Source organism: Hemisphaericaspora subhashii (genome assembly GCF_019202705.1).
Source record: "Hemisphaericaspora subhashii strain CBS 10753 chromosome Unknown scaffold32, whole genome shotgun sequence".
Taxonomy (NCBI): domain Eukaryota; kingdom Fungi; phylum Ascomycota; class Pichiomycetes; order Serinales; family Debaryomycetaceae; genus Hemisphaericaspora; species Hemisphaericaspora subhashii.
Window position 1 is genome coordinate 88,776 of NW_026057384.1, and position 22,361 is coordinate 111,136.

The following is a 22,361-nucleotide window of genomic DNA, read 5'->3' on the forward strand; positions in this document are numbered from 1 at the left end:
GATTGCAATTCACATTTACTACATTCATTTTTATATTACGTCCCCAATAACAAGCAAACTCAGTATACAAGATGGTTCTCGAAGCTACTATGATTGCCATTGACAACTCAGAATATATGAGAAATGGAGATTATTTAACAACAAGATATGAAGCACAATTATCGGCAACAGAATTCATCTTCCAAAATAAAATAAACTCGAATCCAGAGAATACAGTTGGATTATTAGCATATGGTGGAAATGGGCCTCAAGTATTATCAACATTAACAACTGATTTTGGTAAAGTTCTTTCCGGAGTTCATGAAACTAAAATATCAGGTGAAAATCATTTCTCGAGTGGAATTCAAGTTGCTGCTTTAGCATTAAAACATCGTGGAAACAAAGTACAACAACAAAGGATCATTGTATTTGTTGGTAGTCCAATTCAAGAATCGGATAAAGAATTAGAGAAATTGGCTAAAAAGATGAAAAAGAATAATGTTGCAATTGATATAATAAACTTTGGTGAAGAAGGTGTCAATACCCCAAAATTGGAGAAATTTAATTCAATTATAAATAATCATGATAATTCTCATTTAGTTACAGTTCCACCTGGTCCAAGATTATTATATGAAGTAATTGCCACTTCTCCAATCTTAATAGATGAAAGCTTTGCTGGTGGATCTGATATGGACTTCTTTGGAGGTGCTGGAGGCGCTGGAGATTTCGTTGATCCTTCAATGGATCCTGATTTAGCATTGGCTTTAAGACTTTCTATGGAAGAAGAAAAGGCAAGACAAGAACGTGAAGCTGCTGAAAAGGCAAAGAAGGAGGCAGCCGCTTCCAATGAAGGTAGTGGATTAGAAAAGATCAATGAAGATAAAAAGGAAGAAGAAGATGGTGATGTTAATATGGAAGATACAAAGTAAGTAACTAATTTTACATATAGTACAGTATGTATAATAAATGCGGCTCATAGATAATTGCCTATTTGGGATCAGAGAAAAACCTCTCTTTTTGTATTCTCTTTTTTTTAGGCAGCGCTTAAAAATGATTGCAAAAAATGTATTCCAATACGTAATCAACTCTCTTAATTATTGTACAATGCAATTCTATAATGAAAAGCAATAAAGATTCAAGAACATCATCAAAGAGATTACTTAAAAAGTCTCAAACTAATTTACATAATTCAACAACATCAATTATAGCAGGAAAACCAACAACCACTGTCATAAATATAACAAGAACTCTACCACAAACATTCAATTTAATACCACCTCAAAATGAACTAATCCTAATTCCAATCAACCTGACAAAATCCCATTTCATAGATGCTTACTCAAAGGTATGTCCCATTTTACTGATATATATACACCCATAGAAACCACATACTAACTCTCTTATTTCTAGGGAAAATGGAATCTATCAAAAGTTCCATGTCCACCATGCATAGAAGACACAGGATACATGAACCCTCCAGAATCATATAGCGAACCCACCCGTCTAAACCAAGTTCACAAATACTTGGACCTCCCTCATTGGCATGAATCGCACTTATTCAAAAAAACCATTTCAAAACTCCGGAAAACATTCCAAATCCCCGGCGTGGCCATTTCATTAATCGATACCCATAAATGTCATTTCAAAATTGAGACAGTGCTAGATATGAAAGATGTTCCCAGAAGTGTTGCTATTGATTCCCATGCGATTTTGTCATCGGGATATTTTTGTTTATTGGATGCAAGTAAAGATTGGAGAACTAGACTGAATCCATTGGTTACAGGGTTACCTAATCTTAGGTTTTGGTGTGGGGTTCCGTTGTTGGCAAAGACAAGTAATGGGACTGGGGTTGTGATTGGGATATTGTCGATATTTGATAGTTTCCCTAAGGAGAAGTTTTCAGAAGAGAATTGTAAGATATTACAATCTGTGAGTCGGGAGATTATGACGACGTTGAATTGTCATATTGAGGAAGTCAGGTCACGATTAGCGAAACGATATCTTGCCAGAAGTTTAGATCGGGGTGGGGGTGGTGTTGGGCCGAACAATAATGAATTGAGTAATTTGAGGGATCAGATTGGAAGACCTACAAGTTCTAGATCCTTATTGATATTTGAAAAAGATGGAAGTGGTGGTCCATATCTCCAGAATCAAAATTTCAGATTCCTAAAATATAACAATACTCATAATCATCATTATAATTCAAATAATTCAAAATCTGCCAATGATGGAGGAATAAATGAGAAACAATTATGGGATACTTTATTTTCAATAGGGTCATTAAAACAAGCAGCCAATTCCCTTTCAAAAATCATAGCAACATCATATGGATTCGAATTTGTATATATCCTAGAAATACGAATTGCTGAACCTTATCAAATCCCCAAAGAATATTTCCCCCATAATGAAACTAAAATAGAAGCCGAGAATTATCGATATACCAATAAGATGATCAAAACCAAAAATACCCATGACGAATTTATGACCCGTGTGATCGGAGTATATCAAACCACAAACGCCCCAACTAGTCCTAACTCCACTAATACTCATCATTTCGAGAATCCGCTTCATTACAAGGCATTCATAAATGAATTCGGAGTCGAATATAAAAATCCAAAATTAAACACGGTATATAATCGAGGATTGTTGATTCCGTTCTATAGACATAATTCAAGAATAGTCAGGAGGTCAAGTGATAAAGATAAGAGATTTGTTGATGTTTATTTAAGGAGTGGAGGATATTTGATTGGAATGTTTTCTGAAACTATAAATACTAAGATTGATGATGATATGGTGTCGAATATTTTTACTCATGTCAGTATGTATAGAAAGATATATATATCTGCTTAATATTTAGATAATAGTAATTAGTTTTCGTTAGGCGCCGAATTCTCTCATTAAATCAAGATCGTTTTCTTCGTCGTAGTTGTCTTCTTCTGGAGGGATAGGTTGGGAAGCTTGGGTCAAGTTTCCAGATATTGCTAATAATTCCTCTTCATCATCGTCACTGAATGGATCATCAGATTCTTCACCTTGGGTATGTGTGACAGGAGGATTTGCAGGGACGGTATCTGTTGTTGTTGAGGATGGTGCCACTGAGGTTTGAACCGCAGGAGTTGGCGATTGAGGCGGAGTATGATAGAGATCGTCATCGTCATCATTAACAAATAATCCATTGCTTGCAGATCCATTTGTCGTAGCAGCTCCACGAGTAGCAGCTGCTTGCTGCATGAATCCAAAGAAGTCTTCACTGCCTTGAGTTCCAGCATTCTGATTCTGTTCTTCATTTGTACTAGCGGTTTGTACAGTAGCATCATTAGTGGTAACATTGCCCTCTGGTAGAGCAGTTCCAGTAGCAGATATTTCATGATGTTCCTCATTCGAAGGGTCAACAATACCTTTTTCCACCCTCAATTTTGCCAATTCGGCTTCAATTAATTCTCTTCTGTATAATCTCAACTGAGGTGATTTGGAACCAAGACCTCTAATCAAATGAATGCAATCCTTAAAAGTGGCTTTTGGGAATAATCCATGACACCATAATTGATAAAATTGTAAAACTGATAATAAATTATTATATTCATGTTCAAATTTCTCCAGTCTAGAAACAGTATTTCTTACTGCTTTTTGCTGAAATGTTTTATCATTCTTCTGGATTGTTCGTATTAGCTTTGGATAGTTTTTGACTATATATGGTAAACCTTTTTGCGAGTTGAATATACGTTGATTATCCATACGTGCTATTTGGATTCTTTTTTTGAGTTTTAAGGGTTGATCGAGACCCAACACATCGTCTTCTGGAGTTGTTGAGGTCCCCATTGTCATTGGATCCTCATTTCCACCGAGTGGGTAATCACGGTCACCGAAAGCCATAGTTCTTGTAGTAATAATGATGGTTTGTTAAGTACGAAGTGATTGGTGAAAGAAAAAGGTAAACAAAAAAATACTGAAATTTTTTAATACGCGTCTCTTTGGTAGACACTTAGAATCTTACGCGATTCTTAATTATATTTACTACAAATCAATTCATACCAACTGTAAATTAATATTAGAAAACAGCAAGACTTAGGAAATGAGACCCAATTCGTTAAGCAGATAGTTTCTACTCTATACTTAAAGGCTTTGATCTAATATGCATTAAATGTACCGCTGGTATCTTCTTTTCATTGATTAAATATCTAATAAATTTATACATACACCTAACAAAGAGACCCTGAAAAAATAATCAAATTTAAAAGCGATGAGATCACTACTTTCATTCCTAATTAACTACAAAAGCCAATTCCTATAAAAATGTACTTTGCCGAACATCTCCCTAGAGTAAATACAATATCAATAGTAGTAGAATTGCCATCAGGATTCATACCTTCTAAAATACACCCATTCCTGCCACAGTCACTCCATCTCATCCCAACTACTACCGATCACCAACCAATTGAAATAAAACTCCCAATATCAATCCCACAGAACAACGAGCTCAAAATCTCAGGACTAAAACTCCAAAACCAAACCCTATCATTTTCAATCCTTCTCCAATCCACTACGGCCATCACTCACACTAACAATGATCAGTCAGTCTCCGAATTCATGAATCTTCAACAATCCCAAAAATGGTCCTGTAAAGACCTTCAATCAAAAACACCAAACCCCACAAATAATTCACACCAATTTGAATTCATTTGTTCCAATTGTGATGCCATGATTATAGACTCAGCGAAGTATTTGTTTATGGATATGCCGAGTGAATATTGGTATGAATTGATGGATTTTTGGCATTGTCATAAACCTGACCATGGCCATACTGGAGATGTCGTTAAAGATTATGAAGGGGTGCTTAAACCGAATGATGATAGAAGCGTTATTATCGGGAATTGTTATTTTCTACAGTTGTGTAATGAGAAGTTGGAGGTTGAAGGGGATGAAGTGAGATGTGAGAGGTGTAAGCATAGGGTTGGGGAGAAGTATGAAGGAGTTTTCAAGTTGTATAAGTGGAGATTGAAGTTGAAATATACCAAAGATATAGAAGTAGCGATAGAGAAGTTTGATTCGAAGTTGTTTATATATAATTCTATAATTGATAAGATCAATTCATTGGCTACTAGAAGGTTTAAATTTAAGATGAATAACGACAAATGGAAATATTTATGGGTAATGAACCTTGGGTTGGATATTTCATTAGATGAAAATGTACATAATGATGCACTAAAAGTGTTAATTGCAGATGACATAGATTCGCAGTCACAAGATTCATACGAAGTTATGGATATACCGTATCCTGATATCGCTCAAGAATTAATCAATCATCTATTAGAAACAAATTCTAAATTGCCTAAATCTATAAATAGTCTATCTATTGGATCGAATACCTTTTTAGTTAGTTATTATGTGTCGAACTGTTAATTTTCAAGAATATCTTTTATAATTGGAACAACTTGTTTTCTTGATGCTTTAATATTTGCTTGATTATGAATCACGAATGTTGAATCATTGAGGTTTTGCAAATAATCCACGCCTTTCTTGAGTTTCTTAGAACCATAAATATCATCATTAAGTTCAAGTTGATCTTTCGCTAATTCTGCTAAATGATTAAATTTCTTATGATCACGCACCTCGTAATAGTAGGCAAATTCTCTGGTATATTGCCCATTCTCTTTCTGAGTATAACTTGAAGTAATAACAAACAAATCAACCCCCAATGTCTTTAATGCATCAGAAAGAGTGGATTTAATTTCTTCTGGGGAGTAATGCTTAAATACCCATTTTAAAGATTTTCCAATTGAACTGAATCCAACTCTATCACCGCTATTAAATGTGAATTGTTTATAATCTTTCCTTAAAATATCGAAAAAACTGAAACCAGTTAAATCTTTCTTTGCTGATTTCAAGATTGAATAAAATTGTTCATAGGGATTCAGTCCGCTACCATTATTAGTTGTAATGAATTCTTGCATAAACGCATCTGCGTTCAATGCCTTCTGGTATACTTTGAAAGCTTCCACATCCGGTTCCTCAACCTTCTGAGTCATATTGGAAGTATCTATAACAAGTGGACCCAATAACAATTCAATAGCATCCGCATTATTCTTCAAGAAACCCTCGTGATCATCTTTAAAACAAGTCTCATAAAAATAATTAAAAATCATGCTTGAATTTGATCCACAACTACGAATAATCCTAGGCTCAGCATTCTTAAACACCCCTTCATCAGCATGATGATCAATAATAGAAACAACCTCAACCATATCAGGAGTCTGTTCGAACAAGAAATGCATCTCCTCACCTTGGAGATTATTATGATCAACCAACGTAAACTTCAACTTCTCGTTGGCAGAAATAGCCAGAGTCACAAATTGTCCCAAATCTTCTACGAAATATAAAAGATCTTGAGTGATCTGATGTGATTTCAATAAGACATCAATATCTCTACGTAATCTGAAATCAGCCCTTGGGATATTAATCAACGGGATGACATCTTGTTTGGTTTGAAGATTGGTGAAATATGCAAATGTAATGGCACTGACCACTGAATCCATGTCAGCTGACTGGTTCCCAGCGACTACATGATATGGGAATGATAAAGTCTTAGAATCTATCTTTTGTCTTAATTTTGTTAAATATGTTTTTACTGACATTGCAAGGTTGCTCTTGTGGATATACCTTGTGATGATCGCTGAGCCCCAACTTTTATGAAAATGAAAAATTTCAGACCGTTTTGGTAAACAAGGAGCTACCATATGCTTAAACCTCGAAGTATAAAAGGCGCCAAAAGTTGGTTGCCAAAAACTTAAATTAAGTTGGTTGCCAGTTTCTCTTTTCCAACAAATCAAGATATTGTGAATCTTATCTGAGATCTAGCATTAGTCAATCAAGCCTTCAATTATCACGTAGTCTTCAGCTATCGAACTATCAATACGGCGTCCTGTTTTATGGGCTTAGCATGACATTCCTCTACATGTGCGTAAAATGATCCAAAGTGAACTTTTAAATATTTATGTTATAATCAACTATATAAAACTATGTAAAAGATAATAATACAAATCAAATTGTTGTACTTACTTAGAATAATGTAACTTAATATCAAACCATTCTCTAGCCCTAACTTCTTCTGGAGTCAAAGAAACATCACCATAAGTAATTGGTCTAAAATAGAAAAAGAACCAAATTATTCCAGCTGAGAAGATCGCCACCAAAATTACAAGTTTTAATCGATGAATCCCACTAGGATTTTCCTTAGAAACATATGCCCTATTATTACTAGTAACAAATTCAACCAATCCTCCAGAAAACAATGCTGCGATTAAATGAGCAGGAAGATAATGATGTAAGAACTTTTGTCTACCCATCAAGAAGAATGGGAAATAATGAGCACACCATCCGATAAAGAAGAATCCCAAGGTGTTATATAATCTTGATCTGGCTTTACGACTCAAAACAGTTAAATTTCTTCTACGAGTCAATTGATCAGCAAGGATAATCCCAACATAAATTGCCAATAAACAAACTTCTAACCAATATCCAATAATATTCCCGGTAAAGAAGATTTGCTTTTTTTCTTTACTATCATTATAGAATGAAACTCCTGAAAGTGCCAATGGCCAAGAATCAGGCAGGGAAGCAAATGGATGATCAGATGAAAGTTGATTATTATGATAAAACATCAATCCTTGCAATTCCCACCATTTCTTCAAGAATGGCATGGTTTTAACTTCTTTTGGTACATAAACGGCACGAGCATCACCTGGGGCCAAGTTTGTGATTGTATCAAATACCCAAACATTATCTTTATCTGGAATCTTCTTGTTTCCACTGACTTCTTGTTGTCCAAATGCCCATTCTGGAAGGAGTTCGTCATTATGAGTCCACATCGCGACGACGGTATCGATATGAAGGATCCTAATATTTGTGGCTTTAGTTTTGACTAATTTTCTTTGATTCTTTTTCTTAGGAGATGATTTTGGTACATCAAGTTTGATACGGAATAAAGTTTCATTGAATTTCTTTTCGGCATCTTCATCATATACAACTGTGAATTCTTCATTGGTAGCTTTTAATGGCGAGGCAACATCATGAGTTAATAAATAACCACCAGTACCTACGTGTCTCAATCTGATAACATCTTCAGTATAGACATCACTACCTGCTTCTAATTCTGGCTTTGTGGGGACGATTTCCCATTGATTATTTGGATCTTGTGGGTCATTTACGGTTACACATGTGACTTGTTGAGAATTGGATGAGATTCTTCCATCTTCATAACGTAATGGATATTCGAATGAATGGGAATGTAAATATGCCCCAGTATCTTTATGTTGGATAGTTAATTGATCGAAATATTTCACTGGTTTTGCAAGTTTTGCCATTGGTGATTCTAATAAAGTTTCTTGAAATTCAGCAGACATGAAATTATCACCAGTACCTGATTTTGATAAGATTGAAAAATGTAAATAGAACCAATATAAATAAATCACAAATGGGACAATAATCAATGCCCAAAGTCTGGCAAAGAAATGTTTGGCAAATTCTCCCATAGTTAATCCACGTCTATAATCCAATAAGATCCATAATTCATGCAACACAGCAATACCAATAGTGACATATGTGAAAACCCCAACATATTTTGTTGAAATGACACAAGATAATGAAATACCAGTAGCATATAACCAAGTCCACCATTTCTTGGAGAATGGTTGTTTACGGTATGTCGAGAATTTGGCATAGGAATACATAGTCAAAGCGACACTTAAGATCAAAGTAGCATCCAAAAGAATCAATCTACTATCAGCAACTTGAGCATTATCAAAACAAACAATAATACTTGATAATAAACAAGCAGGAACTGAAAAACCCAAAGTTTTCATAGTTAAAAACATAATTGGAATAGTAATAGTTCCTTCAATGGCCATTAATGATCTATAAGCAATATAAGGAACACTATTTTCAATATATGAATCACCAATTGCATCAAATTTAAATTTCCCATTATAACCAATTAACCAACCAACAAATGCAATTAATAATTTTGCAAATGGAGGATGTAAATCAAAGAAATATGTTCCTTCTAAATAATATGAAGCAAATTTACCAAAATGAACTTCATCAAATACAACTTGACTTGGAGTACCTAATTTTGTAAATCTTGTATAAATTGCAAATATGGTAATTACAACCAAGGCAACATAATATTTAGATTCTGGTTCTTGCTTTGAAACGGGGAATAAATCTGGTTCTGATTCTTTAAGGAGGATCTCTATATCATCAGATTTGGCAGCACTGTTAGTGGGTCCATTGGGATTGGCCTTCTTGGCTCCTCTTTTTCTTACTTGTTGAGACATGCCTGTAGTTAGCTTTAACCTTCTAATTTATCGAATAACCGTTTAATTGAGTCAAAATCAATAAGCACTTTGGTCAACTTTGCAAGTTGGATTGTTTACGTATCAATTGATTAGTTTAACTTCTTCGACAAGGAGAAAGAAAGAAGGAGTAAGGATGAAAGAAAGAATGAAAACAGAATTTTTCAAACAATAGTAATTCAGCCACGTCAATAATTCCAGCAACGTCATTTTTTTATACACTGGAAGATGAGCGCTACCAACATTGAAATGATTTGATACAACAATAATTACTGCTAATAAACTTCACACGATGTATATTTAATTCTCGAAATACTATATGATTTGATACACACAAAGCATTGCACTCTTCTACATATGTTTCTTAGATCTCTTTTGATATCCACCTCTTCCTCTCATAATAGGAACAGCATTAGCGTTAGCATTAGCATTAGCATTCGCAGTAGCAGCGGTCGCAGCCAATGATTGTGGATTAATAATAGGCACACCACCACTACTTCCACTACTTCTAAACACTTGCGGTTGATAGTGTTGATAATTAACAATTGGTGCTGGGGGGAACATTCCATGAGGATGACCCGATGGGGGGGATGTGGATTCGGAAGAATTAGAATGTGATCGATTGGTGATATGATCAAAGGCGTCATCCATTCTGTATGAGAGTTTAGGGGTGTTGTTGATTGGATTGGGGATGGAGATTGGTTTTGAGGATGAGAGCTGAAGGATTTTGGCATTCTTCTCCTCGAGAAGGTTTTCGTATTTTAGGATGGTGGTTGATAGGTTCTGGATTTTTTTATCATATTGATATGTGAATGAATCTAGATTTTCATTAAGATGAAGTTTCGATGATGCTAATTTGTTTTCATATTTCTTGATCATTGCTTCGTATAAGTGGTTTGATTTCTGTAATTCTTGAGATACTTTATGATATTTTTCTTTCATTGCCAACATTTCAGTCTTTAAATTAAATATAACCTCATCTTGATCAGTCAAATTGCTCGTGCTCACTTCCTTCGTCATCTTTCCTGAATTCATATCAGTTGAAACCAATTTTTGATTCAATTCCTTTATATTATCCTCCAAATATCTAATCCTCACCCTCAAATTCTCAATCTCACAATTCTTTTCCGGCACAACCACCTCAATCAACCGTCTGTACTTCTCACTCATCCCCTTCCTCTCGCCCACATCTTCTTCATACTTCCTCATCAACTCTTGTTTCTCCGCTAAAACTTGTTCTAACCGCTTATTCAAAAGATCAATCTGTCCCTGGTGTTCAACCTTCATAACAGCCAATTCCTCCCTCACTCCCTCCAACACCCCATTCATAGTCCCATATGCTTCCTCTAATGAAGTATACCCGATTTCATGATCTTGGGTTGTGGTATTACGGGAACTCACATCCTGTTTTAATTTATTCAAACGTAATCGTAATTTAACATATTGAAATTTATTCAAATGTTTAAGATAACTACTAAACTCAAGCTCATTCTTAAACAACAATAATTCTCTCTGATAATAATCAATCGCACTTCCATTACCGGAGGGTATGATTATCTTTTCATTGTTTCTTGAGGTAGAGAGTGTTAATGTATCGGGAGACCCGATGCTTGTGACTGTTGAAGTTTCGATATTTGTAGTAGGGGATGATATTGGTCGTGATAAGCGGAGTTCGTGCTTTAATTTATCATTTATGATACTGTTACTGGATGATGATTTTCGTCTATCGTCAAATCCGGAACTACTGCCTGATTTACTTAATGGAGCCATCTGCGAGGTGGGGCCATGTAGTTTTTCATGGGTGGCTAGGAGGTCTTGGAAAAACCCGGAATCGTTATTAGCTTTTTTGGATAGATATCCGCCGTCTCCACCTGGTGATATCGATGCTTGCGTGTGTTCTTTGGTTGAAATATCTTCAGTTGTAGTGCCATCTTCTTTTTCGTCCTCTTCTGCAACTTCAAATTTCACTTCTTTAAACCTGACATCATTCCCTTCATCTTCATTTTGGTCCTTTATGTTATTGTGCAGAATCTCTAGATCAGTGGGTATGATCGACATCTTTCTATAAAAATTCAACACTGTTTTCAGAAGTAGCCCACTACTTACAGCTTGATTATATAAGGGCCCAGCTAATGACGAAGTCCTAGAAATCATAGTAGAATTAGCTTCTGGTGATAATGTCCCATGTAATCTCTCGAGTAATTTCGACTGTATACCCCAATTATCACCCAAATTGATCATTATATCCGGATTTAAACAAAGACACGCAATTGCGATTTCTTCACTCTTGAGTGGCCCATCACAATTCTCATCTGCCTCTTCATGCTCGATCCAAGAAGTCGGATTCATGAGTTCTTGATCTAGGTCGAATATATCATATTTGAGTAATTTAGGATGAACTAAAAAACTTTCTAATAACAGAATAGTCTTTTTTTGAACGGTTGAATCTAACGATTGTCCTGATTTTTCCAACATTGTGGATTCTAATTGTTGAATATATGAAAAATCTATTAGGTTTAATTTATGAGTTTTGAAATATTCAAATGGATCTTGACTAAATTTTCGGAAATTGAATACGAAAAGGCCATATAAAAGGGTATAAAAATATGGATAATCGAAGGAAAGGTCTTTTAAGACTGGATCGTCATCGAAGTTTGCAATTTCCCAATTATGGCTTGCGGAGATGTTGGAATTGGAGGTGTTGGAATTAGTACTTTGAGTTAAGAAGTTTCGAAGTTTGTCAAATCTATCAGGAATTAATTTTGAAAAATCCCCCCAATCATGTACGCGTAAATAAATCATTAATAAGTCGGGAAGATATTTAGTAATGCGGTTGCATATTTGTGGTAGTAGCATGGATAATATAGTTATGGAAGTATGAACAATGATTTCATTAAAGTCAAATAAGATGCATCGTAATAAATTCGTAAATAGATCAGTTTCTGTTATTTGAATAAGGTTGGTTGGTTGAGTTGAAACTAAGGATGAAAGTAATATTAATGATTCTAATCTTGTCTTTGGATTTACTAAATATTTATTCAATAGATTGAAATATGATTTTGTTGAATTGATTCCATATTCTTGAAGTATGGATTGACAATTTGTCTTTATGAATCTTAAGCGTTCATAATAAGATTGTGTATTCATTTCTTCTGGTGATACATCTAATTGTAATCTATCATATTTTAATTCATCATCAATATAAATATTATAAATGTCTTCAATAATTGATTCGGCAATTTCATATCTTAATCTCTTGAGGTTATCGTCATTATGATCAACATTTGGTAAGCATACCTGATGGATAAAGTTTCTTGCTTTGTCAACAAATACCAAATCATAACCACTATCAATAGCTGGTTTTAGCACATAAGATTGTAACCAACTTTGAACATCGTGTAAATTAAATACTGGTAGTAGTTGAGTTAATATATCTAAGAATAGGCATTCTTTATTTGTAGTTATAAAGTATTTGTTATGTATTCGAGATAATTCATCACTTATATTTGTAGAAGATTGTCGTATTGAGTTTAAAGTATTATGTTGTTCTAAATATTCTTTAATCGTACGATTTAATGAATCATATTGAATCGGTTGTTGTTTATCATTATCATTATTATCATCTAGTGAATTACATAGCAGGTGTAATTCTTTTAGCAATGATTTCGATGACACCATTACTCCTGACTTATACTTCTTCTTCTAGTAATAATTAATTTATAAGTTGAAGTTTAAACTAAATTACTTCTTGGCTAAAAGTCCCTTCTTCTTCTCTTTGCTTATCTCTCGTAATTATAAATTAATGAAAAATTAAAATTAATTTAATTGTTAGTCAAACAACAGAAAAAATAAATTTATTGATTTTAACCGCCCATGATATTTTATGAAATATTCATCAATTTTATATGAACCAGAAGTATAATTAGTAAGAGATAGTAATGAGTGGTAGCAAATATGGAGACCAACGCTCTTTCATTGAAGTTATAAATGATGTTGATTCATTCGTATTGAATGATAGCTTTTATCAATTAATAACTCATGACAATACAACATGTATTGGTTATATATCATCAACAATTGCCAATTATTTCATTGGATTTGATAAATACTTTAAAGTAAATCACCAACTAAAAACAATAACAATTGATAGTTCATTTGATACATTTGAAACGAGAAATATTATGATTGCTGATATTGCTAACCAATGGAGATCCATAAAGGAATTGGATGAACAATTAAATAAAGGTTGGAGAAATGAATTATACACAGCGTATTATCCTTCTACTGAACCTTATTTCTTAGTTGAAAGATCCTTTTCGGTATTGTTAGGTGTTGTAACTTATGGCGTTCACTTAAATGGTTATATTCCTGCTAATAAATCATCAAATGGGAAATTAAAAATGTGGATTCCTCGTAGAAGTCCTACCAAGCCAACATATCCTGGTATGTTAGATAATACAGTTGCTGGTGGGTTAGGCTATCCTCATGGGATTTGGGAAACGGTAATTAAAGAATGCTTTGAAGAAGCTGGTTTATCCCAAGAGTTTATTGAGAGTCATGCTAAATGTGTTGGTGTTACTCTGTATTTATATAAAACTAAAGATGGTCGAGTACAACCAGAAGTTGAATATACTTATGATATTGAATTTGATAATGAATTTGATGTTATCCCACATCCTGAAGATGGTGAAGCTGAATATTTTAAGTTAATGGATATCGATGAAATATTAGAGAGGTTGTATAATAAAGAATTTAAACCAAATTGCGGTTTAATAATTGTTGATTTCTTAATTAGACATGGTTTAATTACACCTGAAAATGAACCTCATTATTTTGAAATTGTTAATAGATGCCATAGAAACTTACCATTCCCAACTAGATAGTGGAGAAAACTCAACGTAACATAGCACAGTATATAGATAGAGATACTGATTATATAAGTACATCCCTTATAGAATAGTCACTTGCTGTAGTCCCTTATAGATCAATCACTTCCTGTTTGGCAGCATCGAAGATTGCATGTTCGATTGGTAGCACCGCTATCTCAACCTAGGATATAAATTGGTAGCACCATAGTTCAATATGGGGAGAAGACGAAAAATGAGACTAAAACTTTAACTACTCCCTTTTTCTTCCTTTGGTTGTCATTGTCGAAGATTCAATTAATAATCAGCAATCATGACAATTGATTTATATAATGAAGATGAATTTACAAGTAGAGACAATGAATTCGATGCAATGTTCTTCAGTATTGATTCAATAATTGATGAACGATTACCAAAAACATTAAAAACTAATTATCATCAACGACAACTTACAGCCAAGATTCTTACTAAACAAATTAAAGAATATCAACAATTCTTAAACAACATGAAGAAATTTCTTAACGAACATCCTTTAGATCAACATCAATTGCTATGGTTAGAAAGTCTTAGGTATTTAGTCCTTTTATTGGTTTCATTAAAATCATCATTTGCTGAAATTTATTTACATGTTCCATTTCATGAAGTAGAACCTATCTTTGAAGATGTAATGAAATTCAACACAAAATTATCCAGTTACGTAACTGAAATAACCAAATTATTAGTTGTATTCTTCACTAATGATCAATTGTCAAATGATGTTTATCAATCACCATTAATTCAAACAAAATTACATGAATTAATTGAAAGTTCCTTAGAATTAAATATGATTGATGAAGCTGAAAATCCTCAGTTTTATGAAAGTTCTAGAGCTATTATCAATCTGGTTCAATCATTTTTATTAAATTACCTTCCTTGGTTTATTCCCAAAATTAATCCAGTTCACTCGTTATCTTTCCTTACTCAATTTTCAAAAGTTGTCTACTCATTAGGAGAATCGAGGCTTATTATACCCTTGCTAGAATTAAATGTATTCGATCCAGAAATTCCCATGACATTAATCCAAACCCGAAGAGTTAACTTCATTCATATTGTTAATTTTTACAGATATACCGCATTCAATTTAGTCAAGTTATCAATCCAACAAAATCCACCCCAAATTGAAGATAAATACAACCAATTAGCTGATATCTACTTCAAAATATTATTAAATTTCCCCAACCTATCTCTCCATATCTATCAATCTGTCAGACATGACTCCATGATTGAAGAACAACAACGTTCATTCCCCCAAATGATCCGAGACAAACGTGATGATTTCCTAGTCAGTACAATCGAAAGACAAGAACTCGCCTATTTATACGTCCTAAACTATCTATTATCCATCCGTTCCATCCAACAATACCTAAACCCCTCCCCATTATTCTCTGCCGAGTTATCCTTTTTGGTAAAATCAGTTTCTAATAGTTTGTCAAAAGATATTGACGAACTAGCCTCACAACCAGGCAGTACTCATTCAAGTGTGATCAGTTTTCCACAATTGAATAAATTGGAACATGAAAGAGGTGTGGATTACATGCAACAGAAAATCATCCATCATGAAAAATTCCAATCTTTAGGATCTGTGATCTTACATGGATCATATAAGGAGAAATTAAAACTTGTGGTTAAGTTTTGTGAATTGCTCAACAAAGAGGCGACTATTGCGTCTGTGAATATGCATTATAAGAGTGAGATTATGGGTTTGAGAGAATCGAATACTGGTGTGAGCTTATTGAAGGAGACTGTGGGGAAGATTATTTCCGTATTGGTGTTGGTGTCGTTGAGACTGATTTGTGGGATTGTTGACTCGATCCCGGTTGAGAATGTGCAGGCGTTATTTGGGGTGGATGATATTAGACTGGTGTTTGAAGTGAAGAAACAACTTGTGGAATTTGAGATTGAGAATTTTGGTGTTGAGGGTGAAGGAAAAGATGTATTAAAATTGAGAGCGTGGAAGGGTGAGAAGGATATGGCTGCTATTTTGAAAGATCAGGTTGATGCTATTAGACTTATCGAGAATATGAAGGATTGTTTGTAGAGTTTTAAACGCAATTGTGGGAATGAGAATACGAATGGCTCTATGTAGAATCTCAGATTACTGAAATGAGATGATTATTAAACCAATGTTCTGTGACTTGTAAGATGCCAAAGTATTAATCAAAGAAATTATGAGTTGTATGTAATCTAGCTCACACAAAGGAGCATACGATAAAATGCCAGAAAAAGCTCCAGCGACGTATTATCATAGGGTGCATATTGAATTGCATTTATATATTTAGCTCTAATATTAGTAATCCAATTTATTGAACATTATTCTTGGTTCTCCCAAACTAGATATAATATAAAAATGAATAAAAAATATTTCGGAATTGAAATTAACCAATTCCATAGCCAGACAATCCTACTTTCTGACGGAATTGTAACCTCTAAGTTGTTGCAACGGGGACAGTTTTTGGTAAAATCGCCAAGAAACCAGTTAGACATGTCGCACAATTCTTTTAATTGAACTTTTGAAAGCGCTCCAATTAGCGGAGAACGCATGGTCCCTGGAGGGTCCAATATCGGATCTTGATGTTCTTTCCGTGCTATATGCGCCAATGTGGATTGGTGACGAGCTGGCCAATCAGAAGACAAAGTGCAATCATGCTTCTTAATCCGTGAATCTCCCCTACAACTTATGTCTATTCCAGACCTCAGCTTAACCAAAAAATATGAGTAGCAATGCAGAGTATTTATCTCATATGCTTTTGGTATTTCAACTGCAACTAATTGGTCAATTTCCGGCATTTTCGATTTGAATATCATTAAGGCCCCACGAACCTCTGCTGGTTTAGTCTCTAGTGAATACAATTCATAGGCATAATCCTTACGGTCAAGGATAACATGAACCTCCTCCTCAGTTGCAAATAGTACAAAATGTAATTTCTGGATGTATCTGATAAAAATTTGCTGTATCTCTGGAAAAGACTTACAGTCTGAATACATCGGAAGTACCTCATAGACAATATGGTAATCTCCTATTTTGTCGAATCTTACAAACAGTAACAAATCGGAAACAATGACAAGCTCCGAAAACTCTTTGTATCTATTTCTTAACTTATCTCTCAAATCCCCAATGCCTTTAAATCCCATTATGCATTGCCTAATTTGATCGATATCAGACTCACTGTGTTGTTCCTTGAGCTTCTCAATGCGCTTTATCTCGTCATAGAGAGCTTTACATAGCGCAAGAGTTATATAATAAAAATCATATTTCTTTGTTAGATGTATAACATTAGCAACGAGAATGTCAGGAGCATCCTCAGTCAGATTGTAGTCCTGTGCAGCTCTCACTAGATACTCGGGTGGTTCTCCCGTTTGGAAACAATTAGAGTCCTTCGTTGACTGAAGATAATTGCCTCTTGTAGATTGGAATTAATTCAGGTTCTTAATATTTTCAGTTTTATTTATACAATTCCACGTTCTCCAATATTGATCACCAAAGTTAAGAAGGATAATTTCACTGAAAATTATATTTAAACTTTCTTCTCCGCATGTTATTTTTTACAAATAATGGTTGAAACTTTATTAATCTATAAAAATTAGCCTTATACTCTCTTATGCATACGGAATACAGCAAACCCGCTAATAGCGCTCGTCGTAACCTTACAGGTTTATCACCTTTAATAAGTAGTACCGTACCTGATAGTTTCACGATGCTTCTTGAGCTTTAGTCGTTTGCGTCTATTAATAAACTCAGTACTTTATATATGATACTAAGCAAGCTATGACTCATATTCCCTACCGAAATAAAAACGACCAATGGAGGATGCTCCGAACACTTTTGATACTTGATTCATTTCCGTTCCTTTCATGTAAGGACACAATAAAAACATAATCATATTATCGCAGATCAAATACAGAAAGCCCCTCTCAAGCTGAGTGTATTTAGATCCATATGAGAGGATACTACAATGCTCTTAGATATACCATGGGAAGTGGGATCATCTATAAACTCAATACTTAGTAAATTTATTAGATAGGAGAATCTAGGAAAGATTGTATGTTATCTTTACCCATTAGTTTTATGGGGAGAAAATTGCAGCAGTTGCGGAACACTTCTGGTACAGTGATTCTCGACTGTTGTATTCATCTTTGAAACCACAATCACTATTGTTGGATGTTATTCGATACACACTCAAAAGTACACAGGTCGTGAGAAGGCGTGGATTAGGAAATCGGCAATTTTACATTCTAGCGGTAATAAAGCCATGATCATTAAACACGTAACGATAACTAGTAATGTGCAAGATATCCTATCAGGTTCTGAACGTCGATTGGTCGACTCCCATATATGGGCATGACGTCTACTGGTTCGCGGTTGCGTTTCTCTAGATAGATTTGCTGCATCGGCAATTGATTGAACACGGCTGTTTGGCACTGTCAGGCGGAGAACGTGCCTTATACTGGCAAGCATAGTTTCGTCGTAGGATGGAAGTCCACCATCTTGATGTGACCGATTGCTATTTGCCATTGTCAACAAAAGTAGGTGGTTTATACTGACCTCCATAGTAGCTTCATAAGATGGGAGTTCGTTGCTATTATTTGAACCGTTGCTATGTGGCATTCTCTGCAAAATGCTATGAGTTCTAACTAACAGCGGAAGTAGGGATATTTTACCACGAATTCTCAAGCAATCCACTACAAGCTAATTTATAGAATTATCTTACTTTCGGTTGCTTGATTGCCGCTCGACCCCCTTCCCTTACGAACTTTATTTGTAAATATTTTCTAAAACCTTACCCCCCACATTTTTAGAAGGTTTCACTCACGCAAACCATTGTTGTACAAAATACACACCCTCAGGACGTCGTAAAAATGGATTATGTCTAACATTCTTGGCCATAATAAGGTAAGATGTACCTTGCTAAATCGTTCTCTATGTATTAGGTGATTTGAGTAATGATGCACTTCGTAGTATTGAACCAGGGCTAACTGAAGTGATTAGATTTACATAGTAAAGTTGATTTTATATGTGTATATTTTCAAGAAATTCATTTTCCATTTCAAACTAGGAACGGGAACAAAATTAGTAAATTAGTTTGCTATAGCTCATATTACCTTTGGATGCTGAAATGTGCATTAAAATTTCTTGGAAGCGTCTCTGCCATTAGACCCTGGCGCTTGATATATTGTTGAAATTTGAGCTGCCGCACACTATAAATATAAAACAACCTAATACAATGTACCTAGTAAGTAATTATTATAACACACACAATTAGTACAGCATTTACTCGCCAAATTCGTTACTATATATTCTACACATTTCTCAAGTTATGGGGATTTTCCCATCTCCTTACATGTTTCACTTTTACACTCTAATGGGGCTTTTTCCCATCACGTTCCATTAGCAAATTCTGCTAAAACACTTTGCCTTACATTCATTTTGTTTTACATTAGTCAATCTCATTTGACTTGGCAAAGGTAAAAACACCGCTTCCTTCATTGGAAGAATCCAGAGATAGCACACAAACATTAGACTGTAACATCACGTACACTCTCATATACATCGCTTCCTTCATTGGAAGAATACCATGATAACACACAAAATATAATCTGTCACATCACGTACAGTTTCACATTTATATTCCTTTAATATCTTAATTTGTCATTTAATCATTTATTTTAATCTGTAACATCAAGTACAGTATTATTGTTTCACATTTAATTTTTATTCTTATATTTGCTTGACTTCGAAAAGCCATTAGATTACACTTATTTCTGTTAAGATTTGAGACTAGACACAGTAAGAATTAATTACAAAAGATAATTAATCTAAATGATATGTCTGGAATAATATTATAAACCTTAGTAATTGTTTGTATTCGTTATTATCTCTACTATCTATATATATTCGTTTATGTGTGTTGTCCACTTTTCTTCGTTAATTTGTTTGGTGACTTTCTCCTATTGGGAGAGTGTTACCCGACTTTCTTATAGATAAGCCATTGGATTGCTTTCTGTTTATTTCAACTTCTGGGGCTACCATGCGGCCCTCATGGATTTGCTGCAAAATCGTTTGTTTCCATACATAAAAATTAATACCTAATCATATCAAGAGCAAATATCAGGAAGAGATTTACGATGGCGAATAAGTTCCCGTGTACACTAATATAATATTAGATGAAAGCATACCATAATCCTAACACATCGATAAACAGAAAATCCTTATCAATAGCAGAAGTTTAGTTCAATTCTGAAAAAGCCTTCCCAAGCACCCAATAAATAAAATATATAACGAATCGGGCTAAAAAGAGCAGTGGAAGCAAAACCAATAAGACTTCAACAAAATATATGCTGCCATCGACAATCTTTGTAAATATCAACTTCCTCCTTTGTTTGGTATCAGCAGCGTCCCAGGTCGGATAACAGTCAAAGCAATGCCTGCTCATATCTTCCTGTGGATTATTAGAATAAAGATCCAAATCACTTCGAAACCCCCTAGGAATGGCCCCAATAATTGGAATTTTGTTACTATGGGGAGAACATGTAGAAGAGCTTCCAGTCAGTGTTAGTAAGTGCTCTTCGCATGATGGCAATTCCGACAAGGGTGTTATTTGAGAAAAGCTTTCCTGACTGCTTAGGGTTTCTCTTGAAGAAGAATGAGTTAACACCTCTTCGGTTGCTTTTTCTTTGGGAGGGACTTCTTCAACGGATAGTTCTGACTTGCGATCCGTGACAATTTTAAACTTTTTGATGTCAAAATCACGATTCTTAATATGCATTTCAATGAAGCTCAGTTTAACCACAAAATAGGAGAAACAAAGGTCCAGCTCGGGAGAATAGGATGTTTGCAAATCACTAAGTTGTGGTATATCAACAACCACTACTTGATCATTTGGTGCGATACTTGATTGAAAAATTCTCAAAACTTGATAAATTTTAGTAACACTGGCCTTAACTGAAAACAATTCATATGATAAGTCCTTGCTGTCAAATATAATATGGAATGGGTTGTCACAGAGGTCGAAATGAATTTGTTTCATGTATGAAATAAGTCTTTTCTTTATTTGGGAAAATTCGACGGACTCAATATACTCGCGCGGAAAGGGTTCCACTTTAACATGAAACTCCCCAACACCAAAAGCGACGGCATTCTGAAGACATCTTAGAACACCAACGAATTCCTCAAATTTCTTGTATTTTCTTCTTCCTTTTGGATCTAATCGACCCAATGCCCACTCTTCCAATCTAGCTCTTTGAATATCACTGAGATTTCCAAGCCTTTTCTCAAGGCGGAGTTTTGCCTGATTTATACCTTCTCTTATGGACTCGATTATCTGCGCCATGTCGTTTTTCTTTCTTAGGTTGACTATGTTGGCGATTAGAACCTCAGAAGAATTCTGTGTAGCATTATATTCATGGGTGGCTTGAATTAGGTTAGCTGGAGGTTCTGCGGTAGAATAGCTACTTTTGTTCATGTTATCCCGGATTCCTGACGACTGCGGATAGTATTCCAGCATGTTGTACAAGCTATGAATGATGGTTCTTAAGTGAAAATTGAATTCAATTAGCTTGAAACATTTCATTCCTCTTTTATCCTTTCATGGCTGATATACATTATTAAGTGGGTTCTTATGGTTTCCTTATTGCTGTGCTTGTACATGCAGAAATTACCAGATTTTGGATGTTCATGTGCCTGAAACAATTTGTTTAGGGTGTTTGGTATCGGGGCCTAAGTTCATCTGACCATAGCATATGGCATTTGAATTATCTTTGGTCTATCTATTCCCGCAAGTACGCATATTATGTTAGAAAGGTGAGACACGATGGCACAGGCAGCTCCTTCATATCTGTTAACTGATTATTGTAAAGTTAAATATTAAATCAATACCTAAAACAATGAATAAAGATAGGATTTTGTGATATTTAATAAGCACTAAAGTCCGTACCTGATGTTTTCACAATGCATCTTGAGCTTTAGAAGTATTCACAGCATGTATTAGGTCCAAAGATTTCGACAGTTTCTCTTCTAAGTTCTTTATGGGTTAAGAACATTCCTTCTATATCGCGTGAGCTGCGAGGCGAGTGAGATAAAATGTTTCTTGTAACAAATGTCTGCTTAATATGAGAAATCTTACAAGGGGGA

General features: G+C 34.6%; 10 protein-coding genes across 10 annotated transcripts; 5 read left to right on the top strand and 5 right to left on the bottom strand. All coding sequences in view use genetic code 12, as the record gives it.

Moving 5' to 3' along the window:
- Window positions 1–71: 71 nt before the first annotated feature.
- Window positions 72–908, top strand: RPN10 (proteasome regulatory particle base subunit; the record flags this gene model as incomplete). The annotated part of the gene is made up of 1 exon (XM_049409187.1): window positions 72–908. The coding sequence occupies one exon, from the start codon at window positions 72–74 to the stop codon at window positions 906–908; it is 837 nt and encodes a 278-aa protein (XP_049261593.1).
- A 188-nt stretch (window positions 909–1,096) lies between these two features.
- Window positions 1,097–2,829, top strand: J8A68_005153 (uncharacterized protein; the record flags this gene model as incomplete). The annotated part of the gene is made up of 2 exons (XM_049409188.1): window positions 1,097–1,324; window positions 1,390–2,829. 2 exons carry the CDS (start codon window positions 1,097–1,099, stop codon window positions 2,827–2,829), a joined length of 1,668 nt encoding a protein of 555 aa, XP_049261594.1.
- Window positions 2,830–2,856: 27 nt separating this feature from the next.
- CSM3 (Csm3p) lies at window positions 2,857–3,852 on the bottom strand (the record flags this gene model as incomplete). Its single annotated transcript, XM_049409189.1, has 1 exon — window positions 2,857–3,852. The coding sequence occupies one exon, from the start codon at window positions 3,850–3,852 to the stop codon at window positions 2,857–2,859; it is 996 nt and encodes a 331-aa protein (XP_049261595.1).
- A 420-nt stretch (window positions 3,853–4,272) lies between these two features.
- Window positions 4,273–5,379, top strand: J8A68_005155 (putative polyadenylation protein; the record flags this gene model as incomplete). Its single annotated transcript, XM_049409190.1, has 1 exon — window positions 4,273–5,379. One exon carries the CDS (start codon window positions 4,273–4,275, stop codon window positions 5,377–5,379), a length of 1,107 nt encoding a protein of 368 aa, XP_049261596.1.
- Window positions 5,380–5,395: 16 nt separating this feature from the next.
- On the bottom strand, window positions 5,396–9,311 carry PMT4 (dolichyl-phosphate-mannose-protein mannosyltransferase; the record flags this gene model as incomplete). Its single annotated transcript, XM_049409191.1, has 3 exons — window positions 5,396–5,437; window positions 5,490–6,660; window positions 7,036–9,311. 3 exons carry the CDS (start codon window positions 9,309–9,311, stop codon window positions 5,396–5,398), a joined length of 3,489 nt encoding a protein of 1,162 aa, XP_049261597.1.
- A 369-nt stretch (window positions 9,312–9,680) lies between these two features.
- J8A68_005157 (uncharacterized protein) lies at window positions 9,681–13,007 on the bottom strand (the record flags this gene model as incomplete). Its single annotated transcript, XM_049409192.1, has 1 exon — window positions 9,681–13,007. The coding sequence occupies one exon, from the start codon at window positions 13,005–13,007 to the stop codon at window positions 9,681–9,683; it is 3,327 nt and encodes a 1,108-aa protein (XP_049261598.1).
- A 260-nt stretch (window positions 13,008–13,267) lies between these two features.
- On the top strand, window positions 13,268–14,212 carry J8A68_005158 (uncharacterized protein; the record flags this gene model as incomplete). Its single annotated transcript, XM_049409193.1, has 1 exon — window positions 13,268–14,212. One exon carries the CDS (start codon window positions 13,268–13,270, stop codon window positions 14,210–14,212), a length of 945 nt encoding a protein of 314 aa, XP_049261599.1.
- A 295-nt stretch (window positions 14,213–14,507) lies between these two features.
- J8A68_005159 (uncharacterized protein) lies at window positions 14,508–16,271 on the top strand (the record flags this gene model as incomplete). The annotated part of the gene is made up of 1 exon (XM_049409194.1): window positions 14,508–16,271. The coding sequence occupies one exon, from the start codon at window positions 14,508–14,510 to the stop codon at window positions 16,269–16,271; it is 1,764 nt and encodes a 587-aa protein (XP_049261600.1).
- Window positions 16,272–18,410: 2,139 nt separating this feature from the next.
- J8A68_005160 (uncharacterized protein) lies at window positions 18,411–18,839 on the bottom strand (the record flags this gene model as incomplete). Its single annotated transcript, XM_049409195.1, has 1 exon — window positions 18,411–18,839. The coding sequence occupies one exon, from the start codon at window positions 18,837–18,839 to the stop codon at window positions 18,411–18,413; it is 429 nt and encodes a 142-aa protein (XP_049261601.1).
- Window positions 18,840–20,457: 1,618 nt separating this feature from the next.
- Window positions 20,458–21,735, bottom strand: J8A68_005161 (uncharacterized protein; the record flags this gene model as incomplete). Its single annotated transcript, XM_049409196.1, has 1 exon — window positions 20,458–21,735. One exon carries the CDS (start codon window positions 21,733–21,735, stop codon window positions 20,458–20,460), a length of 1,278 nt encoding a protein of 425 aa, XP_049261602.1.
- Window positions 21,736–22,361: the final 626 nt, after the last annotated feature.